This window comes from Acartia tonsa, chromosome 8, assembly GCF_053477335.1.
Source record: "Acartia tonsa isolate MP-2025a chromosome 8, ASM5347733v1, whole genome shotgun sequence".
Classification (NCBI taxonomy): Eukaryota; Metazoa; Arthropoda; class Copepoda; order Calanoida; family Acartiidae; genus Acartia; species Acartia tonsa.
The window spans coordinates 7,351,199-7,372,430 of record NC_137267.1 but is presented as its reverse complement, the minus strand read 5'-3'; the positions used below and the strand labels follow the sequence as shown (position 1 = coordinate 7,372,430).

General features: G+C 34.4%; 2 protein-coding genes across 2 annotated transcripts in view; one reads left to right on the top strand and one right to left on the bottom strand.

Moving 5' to 3' along the window:
• The window catches only part of LOC145325639 (uncharacterized), a 39,010-nt gene continuing 17,778 nt past the window's right edge, over positions 1 to 21,232 (bottom strand). Inside the window, exons 10-18 of the mRNA XM_080168599.1 lie at positions 20,903 to 20,937; positions 15,568 to 15,607; positions 14,294 to 14,361; positions 13,406 to 13,489; positions 8,620 to 8,725; positions 7,660 to 7,716; positions 7,279 to 7,313; positions 1,283 to 1,322; positions 1 to 75 (exon numbers count right to left, since the gene is read on the bottom strand). Of these exons, the coding sequence (XP_080024725.1) occupies positions 1 to 75; positions 1,283 to 1,322; positions 7,279 to 7,313; positions 7,660 to 7,716; positions 8,620 to 8,725; positions 13,406 to 13,489; positions 14,294 to 14,361; positions 15,568 to 15,607; positions 20,903 to 20,937 (540 nt within the window). The remainder of the gene's footprint in view (positions 76 to 1,282; positions 1,323 to 7,278; positions 7,314 to 7,659; positions 7,717 to 8,619; positions 8,726 to 13,405; positions 13,490 to 14,293; positions 14,362 to 15,567; positions 15,608 to 20,902; positions 20,938 to 21,232) is intronic.
• Positions 17,169 to 19,209, top strand: LOC145325898 (uncharacterized). Its single transcript, XM_080168897.1, has one exon. It carries the CDS (start codon positions 17,180 to 17,182, stop codon positions 19,157 to 19,159), a length of 1,980 nt encoding a protein of 659 aa, XP_080025023.1. The 5' UTR covers positions 17,169 to 17,179; the 3' UTR covers positions 19,160 to 19,209.

Here is a 21,232-nt window from a genome sequence, read left to right as displayed (position 1 = left end):
TTACTGTGCAGGACATCCAGTCAATGGGGGTAAGGGTTCTGGTATCAGCTCATCTCCTTCTAACCCATAATTTTCCTTTTAAAATAATAAAAATAAATAAGTAGCGCAGCAGTAACAAGTAAAGTTGGGCCGGATATCCGGTTTGGCCGGTTATCCGGCCGGATACCGGATATCAAAACTATACGGTTACAGGATATCCGGCTGATTTTTTACGCCGGATATCCTGTTATCCGGCCGGATATCCGGTAAGTTGCCGGATATCGAACATTAGCCAGATATCCGGCCAGAACTAGATATCCGGCATTAGAAATCAGACAGATATCCGGTATCCGGCCAAAAAAGTATCCGGCCAAGTAGTAATAAGATAACAACATATTAGATCTGTAAAGAAATGAAATATTATCTATGATGTTTTGATGTTGAATACAGGGATCATACGGGATATGGACAATGGACAATAAATTGATGTACATAACTAATGATAATAAACAAGATTGCCCTTTCTGTAGATAAAAATAATTGGTTGAAACGTTTGGATACTAATAGTATTGAACTAACAAATCAAAATTAAGTAAAAGATCCCGAAAAGTTTGGGTCCCTTGAGAGTTTCAGCCAACGAATGAGAGATAGCTTCTAAAACTTTAAACAAAAGAGGACTATCCATGAACAAGAGCAAGTGATTTTAAGCATCTTCCAGCATTGACCCATAGTATTTTTTTAGTAAATATACTAGGTTTATGTTTAATATTTGCTTTATCGACTGAAAACGTAGGTTTCACCATGGTTTTATATGAAGAAAAATTTGAAATGTTAAGCTTTGTTTGGTGCAATATCATCGAATGTTTTGATGAGTTCAAACTGTTGTTTAAAAGCTTTGACACAAAAGTATATCATTGTGATTAAAAATGCATATTTAGAAAAAGGGTTGGTAACTTGTAAACAGTTTAATTAATGTACTTTTGCAATTTACAACATTTGATGTTTTTCTGCAGTGTTATTTTATTTTGTCCTTTGAACTCAACAAAGCATTTGATGTTATTGCTTTAAAAATTGCTTAACATTTCAAAGGTTTTTTTCATATAAAACCATGGCGAAATCTAACTTTTTAGTCGATAAAGCAAATATTAAACACAAACCTAGTATATTCACTAAAAAAATACTATGGGTCAATGCTGGAAGATGCTTAGAATCACTTGGTCTGGTTCGTGGATAGTCCTCCTTAGTCCAGTATCCCCTCCCTCTCTGGAGATATTTGTTTTGAGCAAAATACATTGGAACTTACCAGCCTTTTAAAGTCAATTTCTTGAGGTTTTTTCTTTGGCCTGAAATACAATTCCTGTTGTTGATGAGTTTGAATATAGTTTTTGTCAATTCACCTCTGATTAAAACCTCAGGTGATGGATGATAAAATGTTTATAGAATGGAACCAAGGCACTAACATCCCAACTATTGCAGACTTCTTACTTTTTGATTGTATTACCTTTGTCGGAAGTCCTAACTGCACAGTCAGTAATTACGCCTGTTTTGGGGGTTGGGATCGACCCCCCCCCCCCCTCGATCTTGAGGCCACTTGGGGCGTGGCTGTTAGTTTTTGGTTAAAAAATATATAATCATATCTAATGTAATTTTACATTTCATTTAGACAAAATTAAATAAAAATTAAATGCAGCAAAAAATAAAAGGTATAAAAAATTCAAAATATTGAAGCTCCAAAAATGATAATTTCTCAATTGTCCTATTCTTAGATCATTGAAATATTCTTTTGTGTTAGTAATTCTGTACAGATATATGACGTAAAGATAAATCAATATCTATTTTAGCAATGGATATATTATATTACTTGGATCTTGCACCAGATTTTAATGTTCTCTAATAAAGTGAAACTCGTAACGGGCTAAAATAACGGTGCTTGCTTACATGTGGTAGACTGGAGCACTGAAAACACCCCCCGCTTATTTTTTTTTTGGGGGGGGGGGGTAGTTTTTAACCCTCTCCCCTTAAAGGAAGCCTGCAAGAAATACCACGCTTTAACTGCTGAAAGACTGCCACTAGTAGACCAAATACCCCAAATTTGAAGCCTTCAGCTTCTATAACAAAAAAGTTCTAGGCATTTTAAAATGACATTTTATGTACAATGAAAATTTTGAAAGAATTGCACTGCTCATGTTGAAAACTTTGAAATTAAACTACGTGGCCTAGAAACAAAATTATAAGCTTATTTTTGTCAAAAATTTAGGTTTCCAGTAACTAATTATATTTTTACAATAAAAATACCCATTTTTATAGTCAAAATCATTAAAAAAAATTAAGTTTTACTTGCGTTGTACCGAATGTACTGTAGCCAATCAGAAGGCTGAATCAGCTTAACAACCAATCACAGCTAAGCTTGTATTAGTTTACCCCTTTGTTTCCGCTATGATTTTCGTTTAAAAATGCAATTTAAATCGAATTTTTTTCATAGATTTTAACTATGAAATGTGGTGTTTTTATTGTAAAAATGTAATTAGTTACATGCAATCTAAGTTTCTGACAAAGATAAGGTTATAATTTTGTGTCTAGGCGACGTAATTTAATATTGTTTTTTTCTTTTATGAGCATTGGAAATCTTTCATTGTACATAAAATGCTATTTTGAAATGCCTAGAACTTTTTTGTTATTTAAGCTGAAGGCTTTAAATTTGGGGTATTGGGTCTTCTTGTGGCAGTCTTTCAGCAGTTAAAGCGTGTTATTTCTTGCAGGCGTCCTTTAATTTTGAAGAAAATCAAAATAAGGGGGGGGGGGGTACTTTTTTCACTGTACAAAACGCCAGAAAGTTGAGTGAGGTAAATCAAGTAAATCCAGTATACCAGGGGCATGAGAGAGATATATATCTCTGCACAGGTAATCTTAAGGAGAATACATCACAAGTGTTTTTATGGGGAAGGGGAGTTTGAGAGTGGGGAACAGAAACTTCTAGATGACAAAAAGAAGCTGCACAAAAACTTTTAGCCCACTGGCTCAACTAGAAGCTGCTCAAATAGGGCAAGAAAAGGTGGATATCAAACCCCAACCCCCCTATTGACTAAGTACTCAGTGAGGGCCCGATCTTACAAGGTTGATTTTAGAGCTTTTGTGGTTGTTGTCATTCTTGTTTATGTAAAACAAAGAAAATCAAGACAATAATAAACTTGAGCTCTATCAGCTGCCAATCTACAATTCTCAAATTCATATGGTATATAAAAGTTTCTTAAAGTAGTTTTTTAATTTTTAGTGATTTCTCTTGCAGGATGTGCCAAAACAAATATAGAAATAAAAAACCCTAACATTAAACTTATTACATGTATCTAAAAGATTTGAAGTTAGCTCTTGCCATCAAGGTACAAAATTTTCTGATTAATGTTCTTGTTCCTGCTGTAAATATAAACTTCACAAAAACAAATCTTAAAATTAATATCAATTTTACTTGTGCACAGAAATACAGAGTGAGGTAAGCAATATTTTCATATCAATTCTTATTATTCACAGGATTTATCATTCATTCTTTTGTATTAATCTCTTTTTTATTACAAAAAAAGAAGAACATGTGTTTAATAAATCAAACAAAAATATATATATTAAGATAATTGTTTTGATTATCATCAGTAACAATGTATTGTAGACTAGGGCAGGTTTGTTCTGTCCTCCTACTAGTCAGCTTTGCTACTGCAGGCCCTTATGTCCCAGGTACTCCTGGTGGCCCATGGACTAAACAGGAGCTACTTCGTGTAAAGGCAAAGTTGTATGCAATTTTCAAGTGGAATCATGCAAGCAAAGCACTGAGGCTTTCTTTCCATGACTGTGTCAGGTATCAAGATGGAACTGGAGGCTGTGATGGTTGTCTAAACTGGGAGGGAGTTGATATTCCTAAAAAGGGTGTTAACCGCGCTAAAAATGCTTCCAACGTGGATTCTACAGACAACAATGGATTGGGAGATGTTGTCAGAGCACTGGAAAAGATATATACTGATCCTAAACATCCCTGGTTTGTACCCCCATTGAATGTGTCACTTAAGGACTCAGGTAAATCACGTGCTGATTTGTGGGCATATGCAGGTCAAGTAGCTATTGAGTGGGGAATTGAAGGAAACAACTTAGCTTGTGAGGATTGGAACAATCCTAGAACACCTAAAAGCCACTGTGTCCATGAACCAGGAACTGAAGAATGTTTTACCAGACCATCCAGGGATATTCAGTTCCAGTATGGTAGATCCGATTGTACTGAACATGATCCTGAATTCCCTTACAAGGCTCTCAAAGCAGAACATCACCCAAATCCTGTAGGTGATGGACCTACCACTATTGAATACATGAAAAATGATTTTGGATTTACTGGAAGAGAAACAGCTGCTATATTTGGTGCCCATACCTTTGGTCGAGCTAACCCTCGCAATTCCCTGTTTCCTTACTCATGGACATCTGGTGCAGTCAATATGATAAACAATGATTACTACAAAAGTATTGTTGGTCTTGACAGATGGTTAATTGATGACAGGGATTGCAGGCATTCAGGAGATGCTTATGGTAAAAAACCTAGAAGTAGATGGTTGGCCCATACTAGCAAGAAAACAAAGCGAGGTGGTCCAATCTTCTGGGTACATCAGAATCATGGGTGTCCACCTCTATGTAATGAATACTTCTGGGGTGATTTTGAACGTAACTGTATTACGAATGCACCTCCAGGTCTACAATGTATTCCAGATCCTCCAAAAGGTAGCACTGTTTCCAGAACTGAAGATGAAGAAGACGGAGATAAGAATTTTGGTTGCGAACAATATAATTTTATAGTTGGAGAAGATGAAATTGCTCTAAATTGTGAAATGGGTCTGTACCTGGACTTCAAGGTTACTGATGGTGTTATACATGGATGCGAAGGACTTGAGCATTTTAAAGACAGAATGGCTGATAATAATCCTCATGGAGGTGTGTGGTCAAGAGAACCAGGTCAAAAAGGGGACAGGCGGGGTCAACCTGCCTGTGCCAAGCAAAATATGAGCTATCCTATAGGAGACACTCCCCTCTATAAGATTATGGAAGAGTATGCATATGACAACAGTCTTTGGATTAATGACTTCTTTTCTGCTTATGAGAAAATGGTTCACAATGGCTACAATCCAGGTCAACTACAGAATGCTGCCAGAGTATCACTAAATATGGAGTACTGTCCATTACCATTGCAAAGCTCAAAGGACATACCTTGCTATGAGAGGGAAAAAGCTGCAGATGGTCCTGCTTTTATGATTGGCACCAGATTTGACCTTATAGATTCAGACCATGTGTTGCAGTATAATGCTAAAAATTCAAGTGTTAACTTTGGCAAAATGACTGGGGAGCCAAATCAACTATGGAAGATGTCTGTATCTGGTGAGCAGTTTATTAACAAACAAACTGGAACCGCACTTTCACTCCTTGGTAATACAAACTTCAAAATTCAGGATATTGGAAATAATAGCTTTAAGATTGTAATTGTTGAGCTGAACAAAGTTTTGGACGCCTGGCCAGCCCGTAATAACAGTGGCAAAGAATTATCTATATGGTGGAGTCATGGTCGCAGCAACCAACAGTTCTATTTGATTCAGCCTACACTTTGATTTATCATTTGTTTATTGTGGGTTATTAAATAAAAAATATGCAAACTTAATATTTGTTCTTCATTCTAAATTTAACAAGGATATTATACATTACTAGCGGCTACGCCCCTAGAGGCCTCTAGTGGCCTTTAAATGTTTTTATTTTTATTTTAAATATCTACGCAGCGCGACTAAGTAGCGCGACTATGCTAGCGACACTATACCCTCCGCCAAAATAGTTATAAACCTTCCCGGGACATATGACAATCTACCCTGTTAAGGAGAACCCGATCGGTTCAGCGGTTAGCGAGATCCTTCGGTACAGACACACAGATACACAGACACACAGACAAACAAACATCCTGTTACTTTAGTAGTTTAAGATAGACTTCTGAAATTATCTCTCTTTCTTTTTGACCACTGAACATCTGCTTTATAACACACTTTGTACGTTTGTCCACCCATGGTTATTTTGTGCTAACCTATTTTTAAAAGGAAAGCTTCTCTATAATTAGGGTTGATCCGACCTTCCGTACGTCCGTAACAGATAGCTTTTTTTCGTAAATTTTTACATCTTAGAATTGTCCTATTGATTTCAAACTTGGTATGATGATTCTTGTAGTAGTTAGGTACGATTTAGAAAGCATTGCAACTCTTTAATCGTTTCCATAACTTCCATGTTGATTTTTAAAACTTTTTAACAACAATTTTATATTTGATACAATTAATCTGATTTTTGGAGAAATAATTCCTATTACAATAATGTGCAATATTATAAGCGAAGCATCTCTATAATTAAGTCCTAAAATTGTTAGTATGTACTTAAACAGTATTCTCTATTTAAGAAGTTTTGCAACAAATTTACATATAATTTTATCAAAAAATATATATTTATATGTTGTATATTCAGTTCTGAGAAGAGTTAATGTTCGTTTGTTGAACAGTTTTAGAGCTTTGCTTTTATGAATGTTGTCATCCTTGTTTTATTTTATCATTCTCGGTTGCTTACTTTACATTAAACTGAAACTTACTTTACTAAAACTAAATCATTATATTATAATCTTAAGCGATTTAGCAATGAACTTGTAATTTGAGTAAAGAGATAACAAATTTAATTAAAGTGAAAAATTTATAAAACAAGGATGACAACATCAATAAGTAGCGAATCACAAAAAATCGTGAATGGGAATACGTTTAAGTAGAATTAAAGTGTATTTATTTAAATTAAGAATAGATTTATTGGAGAAAATAAACACGAAACCTTGCTGAGTAAATTCAACTTCCCCAATAGCGTTACGGACTGACGGAAAGACAAAGTGAATTATAGAGTAGCTTGATCGCTACTAAAAACGCAATCTGATTTTGATTTTTAATAACTGTTTACAAAATACAAAGAAAAAGTCAATTACTAATTAGGCATAATTTATACCATCAAATTGTCCTAGGACAAACATACTGACATGTCCTGCCAAGTCAAAGAGAAGCTGCGCTTTTAAAAATAAATTATATGCAAATTATGTTATTAAAGGTAACTGGATAAAGTATATAAAAAATCAGCCATGGGACGTCATAAAAATGAGGGATTATCCATTTCTTTAAGGTTTTTTTCTTTCCCACTTCTTCTCTCATCTTCCTTACTTTTATGACGTCACAAGTCTGATTTTTAAGACACTTTGTCGAGTATAAAACCAACCTCAATCTAATCTGCTTCGTTACTTCATTTCTAATCTAAAATCAGATAAACAATTAAAAAATTATAGTTAAATTATGAAATTTTTTTTAGAGATATCTTAATTAACAATAAATAATCAATAATTCTGCTAAAATACAGGGAGGGAGGGGACATTGGCCTGCTTATTACACTAGTCCCCAAAGTTTTATAATAACGTTTTATTATTCGTTGACTTTAGGGACTTTTCTTTAATTCTATTTGGTTGGTTCATGAATTTGAGTGTCCAAGCATTTCAACCACTGATTTTAATTTACAGAAAAGGCAATTCTGAGTATTAAAATTGGGGATGTGCATTAATTAATCGGCCATTGTCTTATCCCTTTAGATCCCTGGCAAAATTACCTTATTATTTTCGAAATCATTCATATGGTTGAAGGCTCTAATGATGAGAGCAGCTTCCTAATATAAAAACAAGAATGACAACATCCATAAAAGCGGAGCACTGAAACGGTAGGACAAACGGACATTTACTCTTGTAGAGTGTCAGAACTGAATAATCAGAATATAAAAGTATAAAGGTCAAAGCAAAATTGTAAGTAAATTTGTTGAAAAACTGCTTGATAAAGGATAATATTTATGGACATACTTACATTTTTAGGACTTGATTATAGAGTTGCTTCACCTATAACATTATACTTTGTTGTCCCAGGAATCAGTAAACCAAAAATCAGATAAATCGGATGATTAGGTCATATAAAAATTTGTCGTTAAAAAATTAAAAAAAACAACATGTTTAAAATGGACATATGGACATTCTGGTTATGATTATAGAGTTGCTTTCTAAATCGTACCTAACTACTACAGGAATCACCATGCAAAAATTGACATCGATAGGACAATTCTAACATGCCTAAATTAACGGAAAAAAAGCTATCTATCTCGGACGGACGTACGGACCGACCGACCATAATTATAGAAAAGCTTCGCTTTTAAAAATATCATAAGTAGAACTGTCTTATATATGAATGTATATTTTCATAACATTTATAGATAAATTGCCATTTTTTGAGTAATTTTCAACGAGTAACTTATGTAAAGGGAAACTTGCTGGTTTCCTAAAAATTAGCAAACGTTTACTTTGCCCCCCCCCCCTCCCCCCGATTTTTTAAAGGGGCATTCAGTTAATTTTTTGGGTGTTCATTCATTGTTATGCCCTCCCCTGTAGACTCTAATGGGGAGCTACACCTCTGGAACAATATTTTTATTGATTTGGAAGTTATAAGGGGTATACCTTTATTTTATCCTGTCCTAAAATATGCGCGAGCGCGAAAGTTGCCGCGTATATTTTTTTTTAGAATATACCTGTTCTTCTTCGTGTTCATACGGAAACAGCTCCCTGACAGTGTCATCCCAGCTCCCGTGATCACTTTCATCTCGGTGTCGATGGTTATGCAGGTTCTTGTTTGTACTTAATAAAAGTAAATTATAATAATTATATTGTTGCATGTGCCCTGCAAGTAGAGATGCTATGCGCCTTTAATTATTTATCCCCGGGTTCTATCCCTACTTTAAGAGAACTTATCAATCGCTGTTGTTTATCCGTTTTTGACTGAAGCTAAATAAGTTTTTTTTGCATTTCAAGGAAGCATTGTACATGGCGTGGGGTGGATTTAGGCCATTTTGCTGACCTTTACCGCCCTCCAACCCTCCATAGAGACTAGGTGCAACTAGTTTAAACGATTAAAATTTTTACTACTTCTATTAATGCACTGACTATTATTTGGTGAGCCTTATTCTACCCTCATGAACTTTTAAAAATATTTGTTTGTAATGTTTATTTATTTCTCGGCTACTACTAATTCTGTCTAAAACGTTTTAAAAAGCTTTGATGCTACTAATGGATGTTGTCATCCTTGTTTTACTACACCATGAAGGGAAGCAAAATAAACGTAATTACTGTATTTTAGACTTAATCAATATGTTTGATTAATGTATATAATGTTTAATATATAATGTACAACTATACAGTACACTGCATTATTACTCATATAAATAAATAAACGTAGATATAATGACAGGTGAAAATTTATCGCCAATATTCAGATTGATAATATTGACCTTATTTATTGGTCAGTTCGTTCATCTAGAAGGGGGGGGAGGGGATAGAAAACGAAGTGGATGGGGTGTGGGATTGTTATTTTAGTCAGCTGAGAGTATTTCTTTATCAGCATACAAGAAAATCTGGTGCAACTTCCAGCTAATTTTTTTCACATAAACACGATGGTATCATCGAAGCATGTTTTTAATCAAGTCCTAAAAATGTATAAAGTACGTCCTTAAGTATCCTGTATTAAAGAAATATCTCAACAAATTCACAAACAAGTTTGTATAAACTTACTAATTGATATTCTGCTCATTAATATAGATGGATCCTTAAAAAAAACTTTTTGGCTCACTGCCTCACTAAAATTAGTGAGGCTCGCCCAAACTTTTTGTGAAAAATCCTCCAAAATCGCATTAAAAATCTACAAAAATTAAACAAAATATTATGTTAATAACCCTTTTATGATTTTATTTAATTTTAGTAGATTTTTTTGCGATTTTTCACAACATTTTTTAGCGAGCCCCACTAATTTTAGTGAGGCAGTGAGCCAAAACGTTTTTAAGAATTAACCTCTGAACTACACAATTGTTTAAGATTATTATCTCATGTTAGAGCTTCGCTTTTGTGGATGTCATCATCCGAGATTTTACTATGACTTATAACTTATAAAGTAGTTTTTGTCACTAAAAATAAAAGAATGATTTAAATTCCAGTATGGCTTCGAAACCGATTAATTTCCGCTGGATTAAATCCATACTGAAAATTCATGTATCGTATCGTTTGATATCGAGTTTTCTACAATTATAAAAATATACAATCTTAATATTAAAACCAGTTTTGATAACCCGTGTCTTCGGCATCTCGGGGCTAAAAAAACTGGTTTTAATCTTATAATTGTACATTTTTATACCCGCGGAAAGCTGTATATTATACGATGCGATTAAAAACTATTTTCACCTTTTATGCACAAAAATAATCATTAGAACTAAAGCACAAATTACTTTTAAATTATGCTTATTTTTCCGTTTTACAGCCATTTTATTTTCACTTTACATCTAGAGGCCATATGTTTCAAACTAAAATATTTAATAATTTTTCTTCTATTGTTTTAAGAATTACTTTGTTGTAACATTTTCTTTTTAAATTACAAAACGATTTTTTTTCATCATAGTTGTTCAGATATTCAGAGAATTAAGGGACAGTGGGTTGTTATTCACAATAGTCCCCAAAGTTTTAAAATAACGTTTTTTTAATATTTGTTATCTTAACTTTGGGGACTGAATTTTGATTGGTTGGTTCGTGAAGTTGAGTGCAGAAAACGTTTCAACCACTAAATTTAAGCTACATTAGGAATGTAAATCAATTTATCGGTCTTAAATTATCCCTTTAGATCCCTGTCATCAACAGATCTATAGTATAGATGTATATACAGACAACTACCCCCCTTCCTTTTTCAAAGATATCTTTCGTATGCTTCTAAATTATTTTCTGCTACTTGGCTGTGTTAATATAAGCGACACCATTGGTTGATTTTCAATGACCCAATAGAAAGGTTGCACAAGGCGGTTGCGATTGGGAGATACAGTTATTTAACCCTTTCTCCCTCTAGTGTTTTACTCTAATCTGTCATCTAACCATCTTTCATTTACTTTCTCTTCCTCTCTTTATTTTTCTTTCTCTCTTTCTTCCTGCCCTTATGTTTAGATTATTATGTTTAGATTTCAGTTTTTTTTTTGCCTCGAATGGACGTAACCGTCCCCCAGGGACGCCAAAGCTTTTTATTTTAAGGAGGGTAAGATATGAAGGGGGTAATCTAGTGTATCTTTAAAAAATTTGTTGGGGGGGTGGGGGTAAACACCCCTTTACACCCACCCTTGAATATTTGACAAAGCCCAATCTGCACCACTTTTGATTCCTGTGACGTTATAAAAATGAGGGATTCTCCATTCTAGGGGTTTTCTTTCCCGCTTCTCCTCTTATCTCCCTCATTTTCATTACGTCACAGTAATCAAAAGTTGTGCAGATTTGGCTTCGTCGAATATTTAAATAAAAAAATATTAGAAACAAAATACAAATCTAAGCTTTATCATTTTTAGTCAATTTTTGTTATTTTATAACATAAAAAGTGACGTACGTACAAGTCATAATTAATATAGAAAAGCTTCCAATGAAAAAAATGTTAGTATTAATACAGGTGTTTTGATACAATTCATTATCCAAAATCCATTATCAAAACAAATATTACTTACACCTTTTTTAGTAGCGAAGATACTCTATCATTTCCAATGTTCGGCTGTCAGCTATGAGAGGAAAACGTGATTTTATCTACTTTTGGCTGAAATATTTTCTAAATATTCCCTATACAAATGAGCAATTTTTATTTGGTCCGTAATTTTGTTAGTAATGCCCTGACATTTAATTTCTGTAAAAAAGTTTCATTTTCTGGGCTGTTTATTACACTAGTTCCCCAAGGTTTTTATGATAACGTTTTCTTATTCGTTGGCTTTACAACCTTGGGGACTTTTATTGAATTTACATTATTTAGTTCATTAAGTTTTAACCAATATTTGTATTTTACAAAAGGGGGAATTTTGTATATTATTATTGGGGGTTTACATCAATATATCGACCATTGTCTTATTCCCTTCGATCCCTTAGACAAACCAGCTACGTTAACAGTTATCGAGGAGGGAGGTGATATTTGGCTATTACACAAGTCTCCAAAGTCTGAATTTTTTTCCCTTTCATTGGGCTTTACAACCTTGGGGACTCTAATTGAATTTTGATTCGTTTGTTGAGTGTCTAAACGTTTTAACTATAAATTGTAATCTAGAAAAGTGGAAATTTTGTGCATCATCATTTGGCTATTACACTAGTCTCAACTACTAATTGTAATCTATAAAAGTGAAAATTTTTGTGCATTATCATTGGGGATGTACATCAATATATAGGCTATTGTCTCATCTCTTCTGATGATATATGTGATTGTATTATAAATATTAAATAATATTATTTGACATTTATTAATAATTTAATGTAATCAAATTCATATTCATTTTGAGTTTTTACATTTAATCTAACTTTACATTTTTATTAATGCAAGTCCATTTAGATATATATTGCATTCCTTTTTAAATGCACAATTTTAGAATAAAAACTATTGGTTATGTTTATCTTAAGCCAGTGATCCAATGTGTACTGTAAATAATGTACTGTCCAGGGATAAAAGGAATAAGACAATGGCCGATAAATTGAGTTAAATCTTCAATGATGATGCACAAAATAACCTCTTCAGTAGATTACATCTAATGATTGTACACTCAACTTAAATAGTTAACCAATCAAAATTTATGAAAGTCCCCAAAGTTGTTAGACAAATAAGAAAACTTTTTGATTAAAATTTGGGAACAAGTGTAATAAACAGACCATTGTCCCCTCCTTCTCTGACTACAATCTAACTTAAATAAAATAATTCTCTACATTAGTTTTATAGGTTTCAAAACTCAACAACGTACAACTATTTTAGGTTAGGTTAGGTTATAGGCTAGGGAGCCGAGCGCTACGGCTAGGCAGGCAAGGGGGCCGAGCGCTGCTGCCAGAGTTGTTCGTTGTCAGGGGGGGAGGGGGAAGGTACATAAATTTTCAAAATTGAAAAAAAAATTCTAAGAGGATATTACCGAAATTTTTATTTTAAGTATAGAGACTCCTACGTAACATTGCGGGGTATCGTAGAAAGAGACTCCTATGCAACCTTGAAGGCAACAAAAAGACTAAACACTTAAAGTGCCATTAAAATCCTCTAGGGGCGTAGCTGCTAGTATCTAATAAACTAACGGATGCGCTAGCATCAAGTGACTCCATAATAAAATGGAATGTGAGTAGGGAAGAAAAACAGCCAAAAACCGTCACTATACTAAAATTTAAATATAAAATAACCTAAAACCACCCCAGAACCTTCCATAAATTAGAGAATCTAATCAGTTTACCAGTTATCAAAATCTTTGGCTACTTCATATAACAGGATATGTATTTATGTAAGCGTACCTTGCTACTCCATAAACTGTAGCATATTGAGTCATCATAGAGCCAAGCTCTCCTTTGTCTTCATCCATTAACACAACTCCGGATCTTTAAATCATTGTAAAATTAAAGGAGTCCATTCCAGGGATCTAAAGGGAAAGGATAGTGGCCGATATGTTGATGTACATCCTCAATGATGATACACAAAATATATTTAGTGGTAAAACTCAATGGACCAACCAATCAAAATTCATTAAAAGCCCCCAAAGTTATATAATCTACGAATAAGCAAACGTTATTATAAAACTTTGAGGACTAGTGTAATAAACAGCCCAATGTCCCCTTCCTTCGCTGGGTGTATTCAAGAGACAAAGCAGAGTATTTTTGCCTCTAGGGACACTTGAGGAAGGTGGGTGGAAGGGGGGGGGGGAGGTGGGGATTAGATAAGTCGACCATCCACTTTTCATTTTGATTTATGTAAGAGAAAAAAAATTGCTCTCTTCGAGGGTTTGAAGTTCCATCCCCCTGTAATAATTTTCCCCGAACCTCTAAGAAGCTACATTGTAAATTAGAACTATATAGTAGGGTTAGGCCGAATATCCGGTCTGGTCGGTTATCCGGCCGGATATCCGGTCATTTCAATTTTCGGCCGGATACCGGATATTAAAACTACTCGGTTACATGATATCCGGCTGATTTTTGACGCCAGATATCTGGTAATTTGCAGGATATCGATTTTTGGCCTGATATTTGGCCGGTACCGGATATCCGGCATTAGAAATCAGCAGGATATCCGGTATGGCCCAACCCTACTATATAGGTCCAGAGTGGTTAGAAAGAACCTTCGATACAAACAGACAGACAAATATTCATGCTGTTACTTTTATATATGGATAATAGATTGCTATTTACTGTGGACATCCAGTCAATGGGGGTAAGGGTTCTGGTATCAGCTCATCTCCTTCTAACCCATAATTTTCCTTTTAAAATAATAAAAATAAATAAGTAGCGCAGCAGTAACAAGTAAAGTTGGGCCGGATATCCGGTTTGGCTTGTTATCCGGCCGGATACCGGATATCAAAACTATACGGTTACAGGATATCCGGCTGATTTTTTACGCCGGATATCCTGTTATCCGGCCGGATATCCGGTAAGTTGCCGGATATCGAACATTAGCCAGATATCCGGCCGGAACTAGATATCCGGCATTAGAAATCAGACGGATATCCGGTATCCGGCCAAAAAAGTATCCGGCCAAGTAGTAACAAGATAACAACATATTAGATCTGTAAAGAAATGAAATATTATCTATGATGTTTTGATGTTGAATACAGGGATCATACGGGATAGGACAATGGACAATAAATTGATGTACATAAATAATGATAATAAACAAGATTGCCCTTTCTGTAGATAAAAATAATTGGTTGAAACGTTTGGATACTAATAGTATTGAACTAACAAATCAAAATTAAGTAAAAGATCCCGAAAAGTTTGGGTCCCTTGAGAGTTTCAGCCAACGAATGAGAGATAGCTTCTAAAACTTTAAACAAAAGAGGACTATCCACGAACAAGACCAAGTGATTTTAAGCATCTTCCAGCATTGACCCATAGTATTTTTTTAGTAAATATACTAGGTTTATGTTTAATATTTGCTTTATCGACTCAAAACGTAGGTTTCACCATGGTTTTATATGAAGAAAAATTTGAAATGTTAAGCTTTGTTTGGTGCAATATCATCGAATGTTTTGATGAGTTCAAACTGTTGTTTAAAAGCTTTGACACAAAAGTATATCATTGTGATTAAAAATGCATATTTAGAAAAAGGGTTGGTAACTTGTAAACAGTTTAATTAATGTACTTTTGCAATTTACAACATTTGATGTTTTTCTGCAGTGTTATTTTATTTTGTCCTTTGAACTCAACAAAGCATTTGATGTTATTGCTTTAAAAATTGCTTAACATTTCAAAGGTTTTTTTCATATAAAACCATGGCGAAATCTAACTTTTTAGTCGATAAAGCAAATATTAAACACAAACCTAGTATATTCACTAAAAAAATACTATGGGTCAATGCTGGAAGATGCTTAGAATCACTTGGTCTGGTTCGTGGATAGTCCTCCTTAGTCCAGTATCCCCTCCCTCTCTGGAGATATTTGTTTTGAGCAAAATACATTGGAACTTACCAGCCTTTTAAAGTCAATTTCTTGAGGTTTTTTCTTTGGCCTGAAATACAATTCCTGTTGTTGATGAGTTTGAATATAGTTTTTGTCAATTCACCTCTGATTAAAAACCTCAGGTGATGGATGATAAAATCTTTATAGAATGGAACCAAGGCACTAACATCCCAACTATTGCAGACTTCTTACTTTTTGATTGTATTACCTTTGTCGGAAGTCCTAACTGCACAGTCAGTAATTACGCCTGTTTTGGGGGTTGGGATCGACCCCCCCCCCCCCTCGATCTTGAGGCCACTTGGGGCGTGGCCGTTAGTTTTTGGTTAAAAAATATATAATCATATCTAATGTAATTTTACATATCATTTAGACAAAATTCAATAAAAATGATTGCTAAAATCTTAAATGCAGCAAAAAATAAAAGGTATAAAAAATTCAAAATATTGAAGCTCCAAAAATGATAATTTCTCAATTGTCCTATTCTTAGATCATTGAAATATTCTTTTGTGTTAGTAATTCTGTACAGATATATGACGTAAAGATAAATCAATATCTATTTTAGCAATGGATATATTATATTACTTGGATCTTGCACCAGATTTTAATGTTCTCTAATAAAGTGAAACTCGTAACGGGCTAAAATAATGGTGCTTGCTTACATGTGGTAGACTGGAGCACTGAAAACACCCCCTAGCTTTTTTTTTTTTTTTTTTTGGGGGGGGGGGGTTAGTTTTTAACCCTCTCCCCTTAATTTTGAAGAAAATCAAAATAAGGGGGGGGGGGGTACTTTTTTCACTGTACAAAACGCCAGAAAGTTGAGTGAGGTAAATCAAGTAAATCCAGTATACCAGGGGCATGAGAGAGAGATATATCTCTGTACAGGTAATCTTAAGGAGAATACATCACAAGTGTTTTTATGGGGAAGGGGAGTTTGAGAGTGGGGAACAGAAACTTCTAGATGACAAAAAGAAGCTGCACAAAAACTTTTAGCCCACTGGCTCAACTAGAAGCTGCTCAAATAGGGTAAGAAAAGGTGGACATCCAACCCCAACCCCCCTAATGACTAAGTACTCAGTGAGGGCCTGATCTTGTAAGGTTGATTTTAGAGCTCTTATGGATGTTGTCATTCTTGTTTATGTAAAACAAAGAAAATTCAGAAAATAATAAACTTGAGCTCTATCAGCTGCCAATCTACAATTCTCAAATTCATATGGTATATAAAAGTTTCTTAAAGTAGTTTTTTAATTTTTAGTGATTTCTCTTGCAGGATGTGCAAAAACAAATATAGAAATAAAAAACCCTAACATTAAACTTATTACATGTATCTAAAAGATTTGAAGTTAGCTCTTGCCATCAAGGTACAAAATTTTCTGATTAATGTTCTTGTTCCTGCTGTAAATATAAACTTCACAAAAACAAATCTTAAAATTAATATCAATTTTACTTGTGCACAGAAATACAGAGCACAATATTTTCATATCAATTCTTATTATTCACAGGATTTATCATTCATTCTTTTGTATTAATCTCTTTTTTATTACAAAAAAAGAAGAACATGTGTTTAATAAATCAAACAAAAATATATATATTAAGATAATTGTTTTGATTATCATCAGTAACAATGTATTGTAGACTAGGGCAGGTTTGTTCTGTCCTCCTACTAGTCAGCTTTGCTACTGCAGGCCCTTATGTCCCAGGTACTCCTGGTGGCCCATGGACTAAACAGGAGCTACTTCGTGTAAAGGCAAAGTTGTATGCAATTTTCAAGTGGAATCATGCAAGCAAAGCACTGAGGCTTTCTTTCCATGACTGTGTCAGGTATCAAGATGGAACTGGAGGCTGTGATGGTTGTCTAAACTGGGAGGGAGTTGATATTCCTAAAAAGGGTGTTAACCGCGCTAAAAATGCTTCCAACGTGGATTCTACAGACAACAATGGATTAGGAAATGTTGTCAGAGAGCTGGAAAAGATATATACTGATCCCAAATTTCCCTGGTTTGTACCCCCATTGAATGTGTCACTTAAGGACTCAGGTAAATCACGTGCTGATTTGTGGGCATATGCAGGTCAAGTAGCTATTGAGTGGGGAATTGAAGGAAACAACTTAGCTTGTGAGGATTGGAACAATCCTAGAACACCTAAAAGCCACTGTGTCCATGAACCAGGAACTGAAGAATGTTTTACCAGACCATCCAGGGATATTCAGTTCCAGTATGGTAGATCCGATTGTACTGAACATGATCCTGAATTCCCTTACAAGGCTCTCAAAGCAGAACATCACCCAAATCCTGTAGGTGATGGACCTACCACTATTGAATACATGAAAAATGATTTTGGATTTACTGGAAGAGAAACAGCTGCTATATTTGGTGCCCATACCTTTGGTCGAGCTAACCCTCGCAATTCCCTGTTTCCTTACTCATGGACATCTGGTGCAGTCAATATGATAAACAATGATTACTACAAAAGTATTGTTGGTCTTGACAGATGGTTAATTGATGACAGGGATTGCAGGCATTCAGGAGATGCTTATGGTAAAAAACCTAGAAGTAGATGGTTGGCCCATACTAGCAAGAAAACAAAGCGAGGTGGTCCAATCTTCTGGGTACATCAGAATCATGGGTGTCCACCTCTATGTAATGAATACTTCTGGGGTGATTTTGAACGTAACTGTATTACGAATGCACCTCCAGGTCTACAATGTATTCCAGATCCTCCAAAAGGTAGCACTGTTTCCAGAACTGAAGATGAAGAAGACGGAGATAAGAATTTTGGTTGCGAACAATATAATTTTATAGTTGGAGAAGATGAAATTGCTCTAAATTGTGAAATGGGTCTGTACCTGGACTTCAAGGTCACTGATGGTGTTATACATGGATGCGAAGGACTTGAGCATTTTAAAGACAGAATGGCTGATAATAATCCTCATGGAGGTGTGTGGTCAAGAGAACCAGGTCAAAAAGGGGTAAGGCGGGGTCAACCTGCCTGTGCCAAGCAAAATATGAGCTATCCTATAGGAGACACTCCCCTCTATAAGATTATGGAAGAGTATGCATATGACAACAGTCTTTGGATTAATGACTTCTTTTCTGCTTATGAGAAAATGGTTCACAATGGCTACAATCCAGGTCAACTACAGAATGCTGCCAGAGTATCACTAGATAAGGAGTACTGTCCATTACCATTGCAAGGCTCAAAGGACATACCTTGCTATGAGAGGGAAAAAGCTGCAGATGGTCCTGCTTTTATGATTGGCACCAGATTTGACCTTATAGATTCAGACCATGTGTTGCAGTATAATGCTAAAAATTCAAGTGTTAACTTTGGCAAAATGACTGGGGAGCCAAATCAACTATGGAAGATGTCTGTATCTGGGGAGCAGTTTATTAACCAACAAACTGGAACCGCACTTTCACTCCTTGGTAATACAAACTTCAAAATTCAGGATATTGGAAATAATAGCTTTAAGATTGTAATTGTTGAGCTGAACAAAGTTTTAGACGCCTGGCCAGCCCGTAATAACAGTGGCAAAGAATTATCTATATGGTGGAGTCATGGTCGCAGCAACCAACAGTTCTATTTGATTCAGCCTACACTTTGATTTATCATTTGTTTATTGTGGGTTATTAAATAAAAAATATGCAAACTTAATATTTGTTCTTCATTCTAAATTTAACAAGGATATTATACATTACTAGCGGCTACGCCCCTAGATGCCTCTAGTGGCCTTTAAATGTTTTTATTTTTATTTTAAATATCTACGCAGCGCGACTAAGTAGCGCGACTATGTTAGCGACACTATGCGGCGGAAATATTTAATATTTTTGATTTTATTGTGATTTCTCTTGGGAGGGTGTTGGTACCCTCCGCCAAAATAGTTATAAACCTTCCCGGGACATATGACAATCTACCCTGTTAAGGAGAACCCGATCGGTTCAGCGGTTAGCGAGATCCTTCGGTACAGACACACAGATACACAGACACACAGACAAACAAACATCCTGTTACTTTAGTAGTTTAAGATAGACTTCTGAAATTATCTCTCTTTCTTTTTGACCACTGAACATCTGCTTTATAACACACTTTGTACGTTTGTCCACCCATGGTTATTTTGTGCTAACCTATTTTTAAAAGGAAAGCTTCTCTATAATTAGGGTTGATCCGACCTTCCGTACGTCCGTAACAGATAGCTTTTTTTCGTTAATTTTTACATCTTAGAATTGTCCTATCGATTTCAAACTTGGTATGGTGATTCTTGTATTAGTTAGGTACGATTTAGAAAGCATTGCAACTCTTTAATCGTTTCCATAACTTCCATGTTGATTTTTAAAACTTTTTAACAACAATTTTATATTTGATACAATTAATCTGATTTTTGGAGAAATAATTCCTATTATAATAATGTGCAATATTATAAGCGAAGCATCTCTATAATTAAGTCCTAAAATTGTTAGTATGTACTTAAACAGTATTCTCTATTTAAGAAGTTTTGCAACAAATTTACATATAATTTTATCAAAAACTATATATTTATATGTTGTATATTCAGTTCTGAGAAGAGTTAATGTTCGTTTGTTGAACAGTTTTAGAGCTTTGCTTTTATGAATGTTGTCATCCTTGTTTTATTTTATCATTCTCGGTTGCTTACTTTACATTAAACTGAAACTTACTTTACAAAACTAAATCATTATATTATAATCTTAAGCGATTTAGCAATGAACTTGTAATTTGAGTAAAGAGATAACAAATTTAATTAAAGTGAAAAATTTATAAAACAAGGATGACAACATCAATAAGTAGCGAAGCACAAAAAATCGTGGATGGGAATACGTTTAAGTAGAATTAAAGTGTATTTATTTAAATTAAGAATAGATTTATTGGAGAAAATAAACACGAAACCTTGCTGAGTAAATTCAACTTCCCCAATAGCGTTACGGACTGACGGAAAGACAAAGTGAATTATAGAGTAGCTTGATCGCTACTAAAAACGCAATCTGATTTTGATTTTTAATAACTGTTTACAAAATACAAAGAAAAAGTCAATTACTAATTAGGCATAATTTATACCATCAAATTGTCCTAGGACAAACATACTGACATGTCCTGCCAAGTCAAAGAGAAGCTGCGCTTTTAAAAATAAATTATATGCAAATTATGTTATTAAAGGTAACTGGACAAAGTATATAAAAAATCAGCCATGGGACGTCATAAAAATGAGGGATTATCCATTTCTTTAAGGTTTTTTTCTTTCCCACTTCTTCTCTCATCTTCCTTACTTTTATGACGTCACAAGTCTGATTTTTAAGACACTTTGTCGAGATACTTCTTAAAGTATAAAACCAACCTCAATCTAATCTGCTTCGTTACTTCATTTCTAATCTAAAATCAGATAAACAATTAAAAAATTATAGTTAAATTATGAAATGTTTTTAGAGATATCTTAATTAACAATAAATAATCAATAATTCTGCTAAAATACAGGGAGGGAGGGGACATTGGCCTGCTTATTACACTAGTCCCCAAAGTTTTATAATAACGTTTTATTATTCGTTGACTTTAAGGACTTTTCTTTAATTCTATTTGGTTGGTTCATGAATTTGAGTGTCCAAGCATTTCAACCACTGATTTTAATTTACAGAAAAGGCAATTCTGAGTATTAAAATTGGGGATGTGC

Bases quoted from the DNA above. Each gene is read 5' to 3' on its own strand.
- LOC145325898 (XM_080168897.1), top strand. From the start codon at position 17,180: ATGTATTGTAGACTAGGGCAGGTTTGTTCTGTCCTCCTACTAGTCAGC.